General features: G+C 46.4%; 1 protein-coding gene across 8 annotated transcripts in view; it reads right to left on the bottom strand.

Moving 5' to 3' along the window:
* Window positions 1-3598: 3598 nt before the first annotated feature.
* Window positions 3599-18226, bottom strand: part of LOC118384169 (myocardin-related transcription factor A-like) — a 50203-nt gene continuing 35575 nt past the window's right edge. For 7 of the 8 annotated variants that reach the window (XM_052518839.1, XM_052518840.1, XM_052518841.1 and 4 more), the window contains 14 exons: window positions 16118-16173; window positions 15893-15968; window positions 15459-15674; window positions 10703-10980; window positions 10310-10563; window positions 10002-10167; window positions 9458-9901; window positions 8560-9348; window positions 8229-8438; window positions 8006-8122; window positions 7514-7663; window positions 7318-7407; window positions 7111-7168; window positions 3599-7008 (listed from right to left, as the gene is read on the bottom strand). In XM_052518839.1, the coding sequence (XP_052374799.1) occupies window positions 6416-7008; window positions 7111-7168; window positions 7318-7407; window positions 7514-7663; window positions 8006-8122; window positions 8229-8438; window positions 8560-9348; window positions 9458-9901; window positions 10002-10167; window positions 10310-10563; window positions 10703-10980; window positions 15459-15674; window positions 15893-15968; window positions 16118-16173 (3497 nt within the window). In that variant the 3' untranslated portion in view covers window positions 3599-6415. The remainder of the gene's footprint in view (window positions 7009-7110; window positions 7169-7317; window positions 7408-7513; window positions 7664-8005; window positions 8123-8228; window positions 8439-8559; window positions 9349-9457; window positions 9902-10001; window positions 10168-10309; window positions 10564-10702; window positions 10981-15458; window positions 15675-15892; window positions 15969-16117; window positions 16174-18226) is intronic. The other variant, XM_052518843.1, reaches the window with a different exon arrangement.

Here is an 18226-nt window from a genome sequence, read left to right as displayed (position 1 = left end):
CTTACTAAGTGTTCTTTGTATGAACTTGATAAAAAATTAAAATGGTGAGACTAACCTTGTGTCTGGGCATGTTTGTGTGAGTGTGTGTCAGACAGGGAGTAAACAAAGAGAAAGAAGCATTCTTATAGCTATTCCTAAACCAATACTGTGGTATAGTCCAAATGGTACATATGTAACCGATGTGAAACGGTTAGCTAGTTAGCGGGGTGTGCGCTAATAACGTTTCAATCGGTGACGTCACTCGCTCTGAGACCTTGAAGTAGTTGTTCCCCTTGCTCTGCAAGGGCCGCGGCTTTTGTGGAGCGATGGGTAACGATGCTTCGAGGGTGGCTGTTGTCGATGTGTGCAGAGGGTCCCTGGTTCGAGGAGAGGGACGGAAGCTATATTGTTACACACAGTACATTTCTGCTTCCTGCTCTCAAAAGGTTTTACTAGCAGCTGACATTGTGTAGACCAACCTGGTCTCGGAGCATTTTATATTATTCTGTACATTAAGCCGAGACACTCCATTTAGTATGGTATTTATTCATTTGTGGATATCCATCATCCATTTCATATGAAATGTTACGAATTTGCAAAATATATTACAAATTTGAAAAATATGTTACGAATTTGCAAAACATATGATATGTTACTGACCAACTGGCAGGTGTCTTCACTGACATTTTCTCTCTTTTTTAATATATTTTTTAAATGTTACCCCTTTTTCTCCCCAATTTCGTGGTATCCAATTGCTTTCGCTACAACTCCCGTACACGCTCGGGAGAGACGAAGGTTGAAAGTCATGCATCCTCCGATACACCACCCAACCAAGCTGCACTGCTTCTTAACACAGTGCCATCCAATCCGGAAGCCAGCCGCACCATTGTGTCGGAGGAAACACCGTGCATCTGGCAACCTTGGTTAGCGCGCACTGCGCCCGGCCCGCCACAGGAGTCGCTGGCGATGAGACAAGGACATCCCTACCTGCCTAACCCGGACGACGCTAGGCCAATTGTGCGTCGCCCCCACAGACCTCCCGGTCGCTGCCGGTTACTGGGCGCGAACCCAGAGTCTCTGATGACACAGCTGGCGCTGCCACGCTGATCCTCAACACTGGAGCTCCCCAGGTGTACATGCTCAGTCCCCTCCTGTTCACCCACGACTGCATGGCCAGGCACGACTCCAACACCATCGTTTGCAGACAACACAACAGTGGTAGGCCTGATCACCGACAACGACGAGACAGCCTATAGGGAGGAGGTCAGAGACCTGGCCGGGTGGTGCCAGAATAACAACCTATCCCTCAACGTAACCAAGACTAAGGAGATGATTGTGGACTACAGGCAAAGGAGGACCCGAGCATGCCCCCATTCTCATCGACGGGGCTGTAGTGGAGCAGGTTGAGAGCTTCAAGTTCCTTGGTGTCCACATCAACAACAAACTAGAATGGTCCAAACACACCAAGACAGTCAATAAAAGGGCACGACAAAGCCTATTCCCCCTCAGGAGACTAAAAAGATTTGGCATGTGTCCTGAGATCCTCAAAAGGTTCTACAGCTGCAACATCGAGAGCACATAGAGAACTGGTTGCATCACTGCCTGGTATGGCAATTGCTCGGCCTCCGACCACAAGCCACTACAGAGGGTAGTGCGTACGGCCCAGTACATCACTGGGGCTAAACCGTCTGTCATTCAGGATCTCTAGACCAGGCGGTTTCAGAGGAAGGCCCTAAAAATGGTCAAAGACCCCAGCCACCCCAGTCATAGACTGTTCTCATGGCAAGCGGTACCGGAGCGCCAAGTGTAGGACAAAAAGGCTTCTCAACAGTTTTTACCCCCAAGCCATATGACTCCTGAAAAGGTCATCAAATGGCTACCCGGACTATTTGCATTGTCCCCCCCCAACCCCTCTTTTACGCTGCTGCTACTCTCTGTTTATCATATATGCATAGTCACAACCATATCTACATGTACATACTACCACAACTGGGCCGACTAACCAGCGCTCCTGCACATTGGCTAACCGGGCTGTCTGCATTGTGTCCCGCTACCCACCACACTCTCTTTTACGCTACTGCTACTCTCTGTTCATCATATATGCATAGTCACTTTAACGATATCTACATGTACATACTACCTCAATCAGCCTGACTAACCGGTGTCTGTATTTAGCCTCGCTACTTTTATAGCCTTGCTACTGTATATAGCCTGTCTTTTTACTGTTGTTTTATTTCGCTAGGCTAGGGGTTCAAATCAAATTTGATATGTCACATGCACCGAATACAACACGTAGACCTTACAGTGAAATGCTTACTTTACAAGCCCTTAAACAACAATGCAGTTAAGAAAAATATGTGTTAAGTAAAAAATAGATAAGTAAAAAAACACAAAATAAAAGTAAATAATTAAATAGCAGCAGTAAAATAACAATAGCGAGGCTATATACAGAGGGTACTGGTACAGAGTCAATGGGCAGGGGCACCGGCTAGTCAGGGTAATTGTGGTAATATGTACATCTAGGTAGAGTTAAAGTGACTATGCATAGATAATAAACAGAGAATAGCAGCAGCGTAAAGGGGGGGCAATGCAAATAGTCTAGGATAGGAGTTAGGTTAAAGGGTTAAGGTTAGGGGAAGGGTTCGCTAACATGCTAAATACTTGCAAAGTATCTCAAAAGTAGTAAGTAGTTTCAAATGAGCTAAAATTCTAAAGTTATCCATGATGAGAATCGAACACGTAACCTTTGGGTTGCTAGACGGTCGCATTATCCCACCCATTCACCCGGATGGACCATCCACCCTTCCTCCTTTTGTTTCTTGCCTTATGCAAACATACCAAACGCAACAATTCATACTAATTTCAGTCTCCAGGCTTTACATTTACTATCTTACCCCTAGTCTGTGAGACCAGGTCACATCACACCCTGGTGGCCAGAAGAGGTAACGCAGGAAAGAAAAAAGCATTTGGTTCCCTTCCAAGTATGTACTGTACCTCCATCAATCAACTCAATTTGCAGCTCTACCTCTACAGGACTTTATCCCCAATAATGTCAACCAGATGACAGATTGTCATTTGTCAAATTAATTCCAGAGAGAGATTACTTCAATCCCCCAACAATGGCAGGTAGGTACCCCCACCACTTCATAAAACAATAGTGACCCTAATCAATATGTATGGTTTAAGAGGGGTGATCTGTGATGGAGTAGTGGGTGGGGTTGGGCAGCCCATAAAACCCGATGTACTATTTCAGAGCAGATAATGAATTAAATGCGGAGGAATTCATTGCGATTGGATGCATCCGGAATGACTTAAGTGGGATGGGAAGGGGCATGATGTGGGTGGATGGGGTGGCGGGGGGTCTCGAGTGACATTTTCAATTCGTTGGCAGAAATAAAGTACCTTACTCAATACTCAGAGACCTGCACACTATTGTTTCAGCTTCAATTACAGTCAGGAATAAAGTAGCAAGAGGAACTGGAAAGACGGGACACTTCACTGAGAAAATAAAAGCTTAAAAACAGATTAACTTTGCTAATTGGCTTGGAAATTATGTGGGGTTCCAGATTGGTTAATTAAATGAAAGGGACAATATGGGAGGGGCTAGAGGAGAACTAGAGAGCTTTCAAAGAATCCTTTAATGGTTCCTTAAAACGTTTAGGGGAAGAAAAAAAATATGAACTGCTTATTGAAAGAGTTCAGTTTTGACAAGCGTCCAGAAGCCCCTTGGATCTTCATTGAAGAGGTAAGGGAAGAGGACGATGGCTGCTGTGACTGGGTCCTGTAAGGTTTTTGAGAAAGCATTAAATAAAACAATGAATACAAAGATGATACATGTGATCTACATAACATGTGGAAAATACCAATACCAATTGTATATACACCTTTGTGTTTCTCCTCATCAGTAAACTTGATGACACACAGACAAAAAAAAGTGAGCACATGAAAGTGGGCAGTTGCAAAGCAGGGTCTATACCTATTGGCCAGTTGTAATACAGAAGTTGTAATACAGTAGTTTGGTCATTCTAGGGCAGGGATCATCAACTAGATTCAGCTGCAGACCAATTATTTCTTGAGCAGAAGGTCAGGGGGCTGGAATATATTTACAAATATTTGACAAAACAGATGTAATCATTTCAAACCTTGCATACATTTGTATGTGAACACATACTGTATATCTCTTATGCACGGGAATTCTTCGGAACTGACTTCCATAATTAAAATAACTTGAAGCCGATTTGCTCGTGTTTTTAGTCTTTTATGTCCAACAATAAAACAATTATATATTGTATTTTGTTTTGCTCAGAAAATTTGGGGGGCCAAATAAAATCACCCACTGGCCAAATTCGGGACAAGGGCCGCCAGTTGGAGAAACGTGCTCTACGGGGATTCTGGTGCTAAATGATTACTTCACAGTATCCGCTTTTTCAAAATGTTAATCTCCAACCCTCATTCCATGCCGTGGCACCCAAACATCCACATGGCAAAACACAAGTTATAAAATTGAATTTAATCAATTACTTTTCTAAAAAAAAAAGAAAATACATAATAAAATGTCCAAATCATGAAGTTTCCCTCCCCCGAGCAATCCCCAAATCCCTCAAGTTTTGACAACTTAAAATGGAGCATTTCAGAATCCCTAATACAACAGATTGGGGCTGACTGGTCTATAATCCCTCTACCATGGGATTGCACCAGTCAGGCCACCATGAGGGTAAAGTCAAAGAGGAGGATATACTGGATAGAAACTGCCTGTCCGCCCCCACCACAAACACACACACAGGAGAAGTGAGAGAGAAGCATATCTTGAATGCATGTTTGTGGTGATATGCAACAAACCATGAAAAGGATAATACATTCAAACAAGCAAGTGATGCTTGAGCATGTGCACATGTGTGTGCAGTGTTGTGCGAGTCTGAGGCCGTGCAAATGCAGGCTGTATCACATCCGGCCGTGATTGGGAGTCCCATAGGGCGGCACACAATTGGCCCAGCGTCGTCCTGGTTTGGCCGGGGTAGGCCGTCATTGTAAATAAGAATTTATTTTTAACTGACTTGCCAAGTTAAATAAAGGTTAAATAAAATAAAAAATAAAAAATGGGTTTTCTAACTCCGGATACAGAGTTCACACTGTTGACAGAATTTGTCACAGTAAACCATGTACTGTGCACTATAATACATTTTCAGTGTCTAAATTGGTATATCACAGCAAGAACTTATAGGGAGGACTTTATCAAAAAATTGTTTGGCAAAGGTACTGATACAGTACATATTAATAATAATACAATTGTGATGTTAAGGGGCACCCAAAATAATAACACAGCATTCGTGATTCACCAATGCGGCTCCTGGTTCAGTAGGCATCACTATAATTGATGGAGTATACACTACAGTATACACGAAACACGTCATCTCCGCATACTTAATTGCTTATATAGGTTAAAATGAAACAAACATTTCCATCTTTGCAATCGCTTAACCCTAACGTACTTTAGCTACAGTACTGGCTGACATATAGTTCTGCGCGTCTATGAAAATGAACCTATGTCCAAGGGAGATCAAGTACACTACGTAGCAGCAATACCTCTGTTAAAAAAAGCAGGTTCTCATTTTTATCAAATATATCAAATCCTATCACGTCTGTCATAATGTTCGAGAGCAATATCATTAAAGCTAAGAGAGTAAGACCACGTGTTCTAAAACATGAAATCATGTTTCCTGGCATTTTCAAATATATTCCAAAATACACCCCATATTATGGGCAAAAATACAGTATAGTCAAATATCACTGTCCTGTGTGTCTCTCCTCTGTACCAGGCTCCTCCTGCAGTTCTCCTACTCAGTCAGAGCTGCGGTCACCAGACTGCTACACTGGAGCCACGGTCTGACACCTGCATGCATTCATGCTAACAAACAGCTATTTGATTCTCCTTCACCTTGGCTTCCCTGATCATCTCCTCTAAAGTTCTCATGAAAATAAGTAGGTTGTGTTCTTTTAACCCTAAATCTCCTAGACAGATGTGATTATCGTCTTGTTCTCACATTACTGGTTCAACATTGTTACAATATCTCCACACTATTACCATCCTAATACTACTAAGGGCAATAATAAACGTAGACAATAGTCTAGATGGGTGGCTACGGTAAGCTGCTGACTGGCTCAGATGAAGGAGCATCATCAACTACGGTCCACCGGGTTTGTTAACAAAGGTATTACTGTATAAGCTACGTGTGTAAGAGGGCCTTCCTTATAGAACGTAAGGGTTTGCACATAAGAAATCTATCAAAGTGTTATTCAGTAAGAGGGACTGAGTTCAGAGTGCAGTAGAGCCTGTGTGTTGTGGAGTCATTGTACCGTACATTGAGAAAAGAGAGAAAGAGTTTGACAACGTAACATCAGCATCCATCCGTGTGGATGACACTAAGACTGTCCAGGGCTATAAGCAGGAGTCCCAGTGGAGCTGCAGGTCTGGACTGTCCAGAAAGTCTGCTGAGAAGACGCTGGGGGGAGTGTGGGGGCCCAGGGGACCCAGTGGGGCGAGCCCTGCAATCTCGTTGCTCGCCCCTCCCATGGTGATATCCAGCCAATCCATGCTATCCAGGGCATGGTCTCCGAAGCTCAGGCCAGGGGGGTTGGCCGTGTAGCCCGACAGGTCATAGGTGTCCATGGGTGAGGATGTGTGGTCCAGGATGCTGGGGGTGCTCAGCATTTGACTGTGAAGGTCGTCAATCAGGGTCAGGGGCCCGCCAGGCTCCACTCCCAGGAGGGGTTTGCCTGTGGTGCTCTCCAGGAAGTCCTCCAGACGTCCACTTCCGGTGTTGCTTACGTCCTGGTCAATGGTGGCCGGCACTTGCAGCTCCTCTTCCCCTGGGCTCGGCTTGGGGGTCTCGGGTTCGGGAGGGGTGGGGGGCGAAAAGTGGAGTTGAAGCTGGAGAGGGGAGGGGGCCTGAGAGCGGGAAGGGGAAGGGGTGTTGGGGCGCAATCGCGCCAGGGAAGGGTCGGGCGCTGGTTTGAAGGTGGCTGAGATTTCTGGGAGAGGAGGAGAGAGAAGAAATGTCAACCAGTAGGAGACAAATATTGAACCAGGAAACCAGGAGGAGCTCTCCTTCTCTATCGGCATTCAACACTCACCTCCTGTCTGAATCAGGATGTCGAAGAGGTCGTCCATATGCTGGGTGGATCCATTATCCTGGGAGCAAGACACAGTGAGAATAGTAAGTCCTGACACAGCCACTGAGTTGAGAGGTGAATACAGAAGAGCCTTGGCATGGTTGTCCATAATGAGACCTCTGAGACACAAACATAGAAACAGAGAGACAACCAGGCGGCGTGGGTTACCTTGTCATCCGGTGGGTTAGGGGAGGGCGTCTGTTTGGGAGAAGGAGGGCTGAACAGGGGTTCATGGTCAAGACCGGGACTCAAATCCTCCTGATGGAAATAGAACAATGTTCTCATGTCTTAAATATGTATACTATTAACTTGTCCCTTTAGAGAACCGCAACTACAGTACAAGTTTTAACAAGTTCACAATTACCGTTTGAGCTGGAGGAGAGGGGGAGGCGTCTTTTTCAGAAGGGGAGGAGTCATCATTGGGGAAGAAAGGCTGGAGATTGGGCGGGGCAGAGAAGGAGAGCGCGACCCCTGGGGAGTGATTGGTTGACACCTGCAGCCCCACCTTCTGTCCCTAAGCAAAATGGGAGATAAATCTTAATTAGCTGAGATACAAATGAGCTGAAAGATTCATTCTTTAAAACATAAATCACAAAGATGAGGTATATCATTACAGTAATTACCAGAATAATAATCACTATTACATTGCCTTAGTTATCAGCTCTTACATATCAAGGATGCTGTCAGTGTATTACAGGGTTTACATCATTAATTCAGATAACACAGGCGATTATTGGATTCACCGAGGCAATTCTAAATGACTCTCTCACTTAATGGGACATAAGCAACAAGCCAGTCAGTTGACCGCTGTTCAACGGACATCCTACAAATCAGGCTTTTGGAATCTTTCCCTTACCTTTCTGGTTGGCTGTTTCACCAGGCCTGGTTGAGTTTTCAGTTTTGATTGGTTGTCACTGCTGGACAACTGAAGAGGGGATTGGCTGGGCAGCTTGGTGGGAGTTGACTGCAGTCTCTGGTTAGACCAAGGAGAGAAAAAGCGTGAGAAGAAAAGTAAGCAGCACAAGGAGTCCCTAAATAAAAATATTAGGTTTGAGTGAAAGAGGGATTTAAATGTTTACCTGCAGTATGATGTGATTGGATGCTTTGCCCTGTGGAGTGCCTTGTGGCGTTTCACTCCCTTGGCTCTCGGCACAGTGATTGGTCAGTGCGATGAGGAAATGGTTGCCGTTGCTGTCTGTCACCAGGGTAGGTGTGGAGTGTGTCTTGAGGAGATCCAAGGGGAAGGAAGTGGTGGAGCGCGACTGCTGATTGAGGAACATCTGAGACGCCTGGAAGAGACCAAAGGCTTTAGTCAGTGAGAGACACACACAAGGTGACACACTGACTATTTTGACTGGGATCACAGAGAGCTGTCACTCTCTGCAGCTCTTGTTGTGACTAGCCATTGACCTGTTGTGACTTCAGCTGCTGTTGTTGTTGTTGTGCCTGCAATATCTGCTGATGTTGGTTCTTTGATTGTATCTGCTGTTGTTGTTGGGACAGTAGCTGTTGCTGCTGCTGCTTGAGCTGTTGCTTGTGGGACTTCTTCTTCCTCTGCTGTGAGCGGTGTTTCTGCAGATTCTGCTGGTTCTGCTGTAGGAGCAACTGCTGCAAGGCCTGCTGCTGTGCCAGCTGCAGCGCGTTGATCTGCTGCATCTGCTGTAGCTTCAGCTGCTCGAGCTGCGACCGCTGCTGCGCCTGGATCTGCTCCAGCTGCACCTGCTGAGGTGGGGCTTCCAAGGACGGCTCCACGGCCTCTTCCACATCCCCGACCTCCTGCTTGATGGTCATCTTGGTGACCTCCATGTGGCACTGGGAAGGAGTCAGGGAGCGGGCAATGGGGCAAAATGTGGAGGGGATGCTGGGGATGTCTGGGGGCTCTTCCTTCACCCTGACAAGGCCGAGGGGTTCTGGGGGGGCGTCCCGGCCCCCTCTCTTGCCCTGTTCCAGCTGGACGCGCAGGGTCTCCACCAGCCGCTGTTTCTGTCTTAGCATGCATGTCAGCGCCTCGATCTGCTTGTCCTTCTCCTGCAGCATCTGGTCCTTGTTCACAGACGGGGGTGCTACTTGCAGGCGTTTCTGCAGAGCAGCCATGGAGAACTGGCAGGCTGTTGGGGCTGAGCTGCTCAACTCCTCTTTGATAGTGCCACGGTGCTGGGGGGAGGGATGGAGGCTTAGCTGGGTGAGTGGAGAGCTTACCTATTTGGAAAGAGAAAAGTAGTCTCAAGATTCAAACTATAAAACCAGATATCTGGGCACTATAAAAACATATTTTTAAAAAAAGCAAGGATATAGAAAGGAGACCTACCATCTCCCCAAATGAGTCTCCATTACAGCTCGTCTCGTCTGGGCTCATCCCAGCTAGCGAGCGGTCCGAGGGGGCAGGAGAGACTGGCGGGGAGGAGCTAGTGCTGCCAAAGTGCATGATCTGCTGTGGAGCAGTGGTCATGAACGGGAAGGTTGCCAAGGTTACCACACCTGCTTCTCCTGATTGGTGAACCACAGAGGACAGGGCCTGGTGTTGGGAAAGTTGCTGTTGTTGTAGTAGTAGTTGTTTTTGTTGTGTTGGGTGGTTGGTTTTGGGCGCTCCGGCCCCAGACCCTGTGGCACCCCCTGCTGTTGTAGTTGTTGCACTACCACCACCACGACTGTTCTGCTGAGCCTGGTAGTTCCTCAACCGCTCGATGAGGTCATTCTTGGTGCCTGATACAGGCAAGCTCCGCAGTTTGAGCTCATGCTTCAGTTCAGCCACCTGGAGGACAAAAGAAGGTGTCAGAATGTGAAATGTTTAGACACACAGTTGATTTTGTCAACACAGTCAACTCTTGATAAATGTAACGGATTTTACTGACCTTCAGGTCGTCCAGGTTAGGAGGCAAAGAACCTGGTGTGGCCCCTCCCACATGTGTAACATTCTGCCGGCTTGGTGCACTTTGACTGGAGGAGGATGTCGAGGGGGCGGGTACGGCCGGAGAAGGAGAGGGGCCATTGGTGGGAGGTGGTTGATCTGTTAGTGGTCTGGAGAGAAAAAAATGAGAGTCAAAACGATGATAGGATACATGCTGGAGATGATGGCTATGTGAAGCAGTTGTATACACACGCGCGCAAACACACACTCACTCACTCACTCACTCACTCACTCACTCACTCACTCACTCACTTGGGTGGTGCAGGAAGGATGGTGTGGTAGTTGTAGTGTTGCTGCTGCTGGTTGAGGATCTGCAGCTGGAGGAAGAGCTGCTGCTGGTGGAGGATCTTGGCGTAGGTGGAGTCCAGCTGAGGGGGCGGCTCGTGGTCGGCCTTCTGGTCCGGGGGGATGTACTGGTGGTACTTCAGCTTCCTCACCTTGGGCTTGTTGTCCTTGGGCTTCTTGGATCGCTGAGGGGGGCGCTCTGAGGTGGGCTTTGGCTGGGACTGCAGGGGGAAGAATCATTGAGACGTGGTGGATTAAACACTGGACTAGTCTACTGTTAACAACAGAAGTAATGCTAAACTAATAATACAATGGACTTTGGTACAATACTCAGAATTAGTAGTGACAGCTGCCACTAACCTTGATCAGTGCAGGGCCGGTTCTCAGAACTGCTGTCCCATTGCTCAACTTCACTGGTTGGCAGGGCCCATGGAAGGGAGGAAGAGGAGGGGGTGGTGGAGGAACCTGAGTGAGAAACTGTGTGGGGGTGCTGTTGCAAGCTAGGGCGTCAGGGGGAGAGGGCAGAGGGCCGTGGCCCAGCGGAGACTCCTGACCAATGGGCTGCTCAGGAGAGAGAGTATCATTACTGTCCTCATCAAAGGAGGATATCTCCCCAGCAACCTTGGGGAAGTCTGTCTCTGAGGGAGAGAAAGAGGGATGAAGAAGAAAGAACAAAAGAGTGAAAAGAGAGAAGAGGGGGGAAAGAGGGAGATAAATAGTTAAAGTAGAATAATGAGCCACCAGTGACAGTTCGTACAAAGCAACAATCTGCCTTGTCATCGTTGTTGTGATGCAGTGTGAGAGAGCCATGTAAAAAGAAGCCTTTGTGTCAACATTAGCCGTGCCATCATTCCTCTCAGCAGCCAGTCAGTCAGTTAATCAGTCAGTCAGCATCAACAGAGGTTCCTGCAGTGGAAGCAGGAGGAGGTGGAGGCCTGCTGGGCCCGGGGCTTTATCATCATTTACATTACATTTACATTTAAGTCATTTAGTAGACGCTCTTATCCAGAGCGACTTACAAATTGGTGCATTCACCTTATGACATCATCACATTGTATATGGCTGGTACATCCCCATGCCTTTGACAAAGACCATTATGGATCTTTTATTTACTAACGGCAGGCAGGCAGTTGGAGTGCTCAGCGAGCACCGTTGGCTATTCATTTCCCATCAGTGGGAGATGATGAATAACCAATATGGAGTTTGATTCATTCTCTTCCTGAACCAATCATGTGTTGGCTTCCCCTTTGCACCATCGTGTGTGTGTGTGTGTGTGTGCTTGTGTGGCTGAGAGTGTGGAAAGCAGCACAGGTTGAGGTCATGTCCCTGTTCTCTGTGTGGATATGACTGCCTGTAATTTGATTGTTGTTATTAAGAACCACCGACTGCCAGGGCAATCCCCTGAGATTGAACCATGCTGGAACCTGACGCGCAGACATGTTCACGTTCATCTTCACAGAAATTAATCTAGTTTAACTCACGGTTTAACAGCACAGTAGAGAATACCTGTTACGTGATCTCTGGTGTTGCAATGCATTTCCTTTACATTTAATCCAACCAACCGTGCCAAGTCATGTCTTTGATGCGTGCACAAACACGGCCACACACCCACACACAAACGGACACTCTCACATTTTATAGTGACGTGTGAAATTGAAATCAACATGTTTCTGTGAACCGTGAATGCACAAATGTGAACAAACATTAGTATGATTAATACAAATGTGAACCCATGAAGGGCCCGCAGTGGGGAGGTTGCCCCTGTTCATCAGAAAGTCATGCATTTACAGTATGTGTGTAAATAAGGTTAACAATGATATCTCCATGCTTGGCAGCAGCTTAGAAGCATCTGAAGGCAGACAAGGCCCTTCTAGATGGGCATGGTGGAAGAACACCAACTTGAACATCAATATGTTCATTTTGACTGGAGGAGATGGCCAGGAGGGACAAGCAGAGGTTCTCACGTTTAACACACATACAGTGCATTCACAGTGCATTCACAGTGCATTCACAGTGCATTCACAGTGTATTCGGAAAGCACTCAGACGCTTGACTTTTCCACATTTTGTTACGTTACACACTTATTCTAAAATCTCATCAACGTACACACAACACCCGATAATGACAAAGTGAAAACAGGTTTTTAGAAATGTTTGCAAATGTATTAAACTTAAAACAGAAATACCTTATTACATAAGTATTCAGACTCTTTGCTATGGGAATCAAAATTGAGCTCAGGTGCATCCTGTTTCCATTGATCATCATTGAGATGTTTCTAAAACTTGATTGGAGTCCACCTGTGGTAAATTCAATTGATTGAACATGATTTGGAAAGGCACACACCTGTCTATATAAGGTCCCACAGTTGACAGTGTATGTCAGAACAAAAACCAAGGCATGAGGTCGAATGAATTGTCCGTAGAGCTCAGAGACAGGATTGTGTCGATTCACAGATCTGGGGAAGGGTACCAAAATATTTCTGGTCCCTAAAAACACAGTGGCCTCCATCATTCTTAAATGGAAGAAGTTTGGAATCAGCAAGACTCTTCCTAGAGCTGGCTGCCCGGCCAAACAAAGCAATCGGGGAAGAAGGGCCTTGGTCAGGGAGGTGACCAGAGTTCCTCTGTGGAGATGGGATAACTTTCCAGAAGGACAACCATCTCTGCAGCACTCCACCAATCAGGCCTTTATGGTAGAGTGGCCAGACGGAAGCCACTCCTCAGTAAACGGCACATGACAGCCCGCTTGGAGTTTGCCAAACGGTACCTAAAGACTCTCAGACCATGAAAAACAAGGTTCTCTGGTCTGATGAAACCAAGATTGAACTCTTTGGCCTGAATGTCAAGCGTCATGTTTGGAAGAAACCTGGCACCATCCCTAAGGTGAAGCATTACATTTACATTTAAGTCATTTAGCAGACGCTCTTATCCAGAGAGACTTACAAATTGGTGCATTCACCTTATGACATCCAGTGGAGCAGTCACTTTACAATAGTGCATCTAAATCTTAAAAGGGGGGGTGAGAAGGATTACTTATCCTATCCTAGGTATTCCTTAAAGAGGTGGGGTTTCAGGTGTCTCCGGAAGGTGGTGATTGACTCCGCTGTCCTGGCGTCGTGAGGGAGTTTGTTCCACCATTGGGGGGCCAGAGCAGCGAACAGTTTTGACTGGGCTGAGCGGGAACTGTACTTCCTCAGTGGTAGGGAGGCGAGCAGGCCAGAGGTGGATGAATGCAGTGCCCTTGTTTGCATGGTGGTGGCAGCATTAAAAAAAACAATTGAATCCATTTTAGCTGTATCGTAACAAAATGTCAAGGGATCTGAATCATTTCCGAATGCACTGTACATACACACACACACACACACACACACACACACATACACTGAGACAAACACAGATGCTCAGTATTAATGACGTGTGACTGGGTCCGAAGTGAGCAGAGTTCATATGAGATTTTATTCAGTACCTGTTCCTGATGACCTTCATGTAGAGTTCCACTGGGTGGAATATTTTTGCTTATTCAGCAGATGTTTACGTCACGCTAATGAGCAAATTAGTGAATTGTGGCAATTGGAAACATGGGGCTTGTGGAATGGAGGACTTCTTACAATAACCTGTTTGTTGCTGTTGAAATGATAGAATAGTGTAGTGATCATGAGAGCTAATTTGCTAGTGTGGCTACATAATATGGAGTGGTACTGTGCCTGCTTGATGCTGCTGCTTTAGTTACCTATGATGGCCTGCTTGATGGTGCTGCTTTAGTTACCTATGCTGGCCTGCTTGATACTGCTGCTTTAGTTACCTATGCTGGCCTGCTTGATACTGCTGCTTTAGTTACCTATGCTGGCCTGCTTGATACTGCTGCTTTAGTTACCTATGATGGCCTGTTTGATACTGCTGCTTTAGTTACCTATGCTGGCCTGCTTGATACTGCTGCTTTAGTTACCTATGATGGCCTGTTTGATGCTGCTGCTTTCGTTACCTATGCTGGCCTGCTTGATACTGCTGCTTTAGTAACCTATGCTGGCCTGCTTGATACTGCTGCTTTAGTTACCTATGATGGCCTGTTTGATGCTGCTGCTTTAGTTACCTCAACAAAGCCTCCTTCACTCACGCCGCCAAGCTTACCCTAGTAAAACTGACTATCCTACCGACCCTCGACTTCGGCGATGTCATCTACAAAATTGCTTCCAACACTCTACTCAGAAAACTGGATGCAGTTTATCACAGTGCCATCCGTTTTGTCACTAAAGCACCTTATACCACCCACCACTGCGACTTGTATGCTCTAGTCGGCTGGCCCTCGCTACATATTCGTCGCCAGACCCACTGGCTCCAGGTCATCTACAAGTCCATGCTAGGTAAAGCTCCGCCTTATCTCAGTTCACTGGTCACGATGGCAACACCCATCCGTAGCACGCGCTCCAGCAGGTGTATCTCACGGATCATCCCTAAAGCCAACACCTCATTTGGCCGCCTTTCGTTCCAGTACTCTGCTGCCTGTGACTGGAACGAATTGCAAAAATCGCTGAAGTTGGTGACTTTTATCTCCCTCACCAACTTCAAACATCAGCTATCTGAGCAGCTAACCGATCGCTGCAGCTGTACATAGTCTATTGGTAAATAGCCCACCCATTTTCACCTACCTCATCCCCACACTGTTTTTATTTATTTACTTTTCTGCTCTTTTGCACACCAATATCTCTACCTGAACATGACCATCTGATCATTTATCACTCCAGTGTTAATCTGCAAAATTGTAATTATTCGCCCACCTCCTCATGCCTTTTGCACACATTGTATATAGACTCCCCTTTTTTTCTACTGTGTTATTGACTTGTTAATTGTTTACTCCATGTGTACATGGTACTGTGCCTGCTTGATGCTGCTGCTTTAGTTACCTATGATGGCCTGTTTGATGCTGCTGCTTTAGTTACCTATGCTGGCCTGCTTGATGCTGCTGCTTTAGTTACCTATGATGGCCTGTTTGATGCTGCTGCTTTAGTTACCTATGATGGTCTGTTTGATGCTGCTGCTTTAGTTACCTATGATGGTCTGTTTGATGCTGCTGCTTTAGTTACCTATGATGGCCTGTTTCATGCTGCTGCTTTAGTTACCTATGATGGCCTGTTTGATGCTGCTGTGCACAGGCAGGATGTTCTTGTGAATGAGCTCCATGGGGCCGGGCCTGTGGGAGATCTTGTCATTGAGGTCGTCAGCCAGACGGGCCCTCTTCAGCTGCAGTTGTTTGGCCTGGAGGGAGGGTTCCACCGACGTCTCTGAACACACAGCACACAGCGGGTTAGCCAGCCAACAACCATCAGGCACGTGATCTTTATCAGGGAACCAGGAAATCAAAGCTGTGAGTTTCAACATCAAGTAATGATGCAGATACGATGGTACAAGCACACAGCACAGCTACCAGTTATGGCACTCAATATCAGCTAATGGAATGGAAGAGCAAACAATTGAGGGAATTTATTTTGTAGCCTACATTTTTCAGGTGTAACACCCTATGGCTCAGGGAGGGGGCGCTGTCTGAGAAACTCACCCTCCAGAATGTGCATCCTGACCAGCTCCGACCTCTCCGGCCGACTTCGGATCTTCCTCTTTAGGTAGTCTTCAGTCTGGGAGAGGAGAGAAGAGGAAGATAAAAGAGGAAGAGAGAAGGGGAGAAATGATTCACTTTTTAACCAGTTCACCGTTGAGGGTCAGTTTAAAAGTGTTCATCTGACAGACACCACAAAGAGTGAGAGGAGTATGAAGAGAAACTCACCCGCGCTCGCTCTAAACTTCGTCTCTGTTCGTGGAAGGCAGCTGGACTTTTCAGCGCTGGAGAGAGAGAGAGAGAGAGAGAGCGAGAGAGAAGACATTAACAGGGCAAAGTGTATGTTCATGCTGATGTTTAAAAAACAAGTGGCTAGAAACTTATGTCCTCATGTACCAGGCAATGACTTCACAATGTACTTTACATTTTACACTTGAGTACTCAACACCAATAGCACATCAGTATGCCTCTAGTCATGCATGAGTCAAATAGCAGGTTTCCATTTTCATGGTTTGGCATAGTCACAAGGTGGGAATGGAATGGAGACATCGAAGGGTTCTCCCTGAATGTGATTTTCCACTGTTTGAGAATTACTCCAGCCAATAGATGTTGCGTCCCGGTCTATAGAGTAATGCATGTATTGTATATTGAGCTATCATATTCAGTACCTTGTTTCTGTGGGGAGAAGTGACATGTAACCTGCTTCTGCAGTCAGAGCAGACAAGAGACAGCGATAAAGAGAGTGCTAGCTAGATTGTCAGTCACACATTAGCTCTCTCTCCCTCCCTCCCTGCAATGCACAGTGTGTGTTCTGACAGGGCGGGTCAGATCAGTTGGCCCCAGGTCAGCCTCATAGTACCAGCACAAGCCTCAGTTCACCCCGTTGAGCATGAGCACATCACTGTTGCCCCCATACTCCTAGGACTCTAACCCCATGCCCCCTAGCCTCCTGGATGGGTACATGACCGCCTCGGGCAGTGCGGTTCCAGCGCGCCTGTCTGTCAGTGAGGAGAGAGGACCGGGAGGGCGATGATGAGGTCAGAGCCAAAAGCCCCATTTATCTGCGTGAGCGCCTCCAACCCCCTCGCTGCTGACACACTGCCCTGCTGTTAGGGTACAAGAGGGACTGCTACGTAGCAGTTATAACATCTAACGGTCCTGCTACGCTACAGCCATCTCAAACGTTTGTTTATTCTTCCTCTGGGGTTGATTTGAAAATCCAACTATTGTAATGGAAGGGGGTGGCTCTCAGGGGCTGTGGTTGTTTAAGTGAGAAAGACAGAGGAGAGCCAACCAGTAAAAAGCACAGCCCCCTTTATTATCGAGGCATTGTGCTGACAACATCAAAGAGCCATTCCAGGATCTGAAGTCAGGAGGCCTTTGAGAGTTAGGTGTTATCCTGAGTAATTTATATCTGGTTGAAGTCTGAGTTGTGTTTTTATAGTGGAGTTGAACCTGGGTGTTTGTCTGTGCAACTAACTGTGCAACTAACTGTACATGAACCCCACTTTCACTCTCTTTTTTCACTTCCTGTCTGGCTTCCTCCCGGCTTCCTCCTAGTCACCCCATTACAGTGCCTTGTGAAAGTATTCGGCATTTATTGGATATTTCAAACTTTTTTAACAAATCAAAAACTGAAAAATTGGGCGTGCAAAATGATTCAGCCCCCTTAAGTTAATACTTTGTAGCGCCACCTTTTGCTGCGATTACAGCTGTAAGTCACTTGGGGTATGTCTCTATCAGTTTTGCACATCGAGAGACTGAAATTTTTGCCCATTCCTCCTTGCAAAACAGCTCGAGCTCAGTGAGGTTGGATGGAGAGCATTTGTGAACAGCAGTTTTCAGTTCTTTCCACAGATTCTCGATTGGATTCAGGTCTGGACTTTGACTTGGCCATTCTAACACCTGGATATGTTTATTTTTGAACCATTCCATTGTAGATTTTGCTTTATGTTTTGGATCAATGTCTTGTTGGAAGACAAATCTCCGTCCCAGTCTCAGGTCTTTTGCAGACTCCATCAGGTTTTCTTCCAGAATGGTCCTGTATTTGGCTCCATCCATCTTCCCATCAATTTTAACCATCTTCCCTGTCCCTGCTGAAGAAAAGCAGGCCCAAACCATGATGCTGCCACCACCATGTTTGACAGTGGGGATGGTGTGTTCACGGTGATGAGCTGTGTTGCTTTTACGCCAAACATAACGTTTTGCATTGTTGCCAAAAAGTTACATTTTGGTTTCATCTGACCAGAGCACCTTCTTCCACATGTTTGGTGTGTCTCCCAGGTGGCTTGTGGCAAACTTTAAACGACACTTTTTATGGATATCTTTAAGAAATGG

Source organism: Oncorhynchus keta, chromosome 5 (assembly GCF_023373465.1).
Source record: "Oncorhynchus keta strain PuntledgeMale-10-30-2019 chromosome 5, Oket_V2, whole genome shotgun sequence".
Taxonomy (NCBI): Eukaryota; Metazoa; Chordata; class Actinopteri; order Salmoniformes; family Salmonidae; genus Oncorhynchus; species Oncorhynchus keta.
This window is presented reverse-complemented; position numbering and strand designations above follow the sequence as displayed.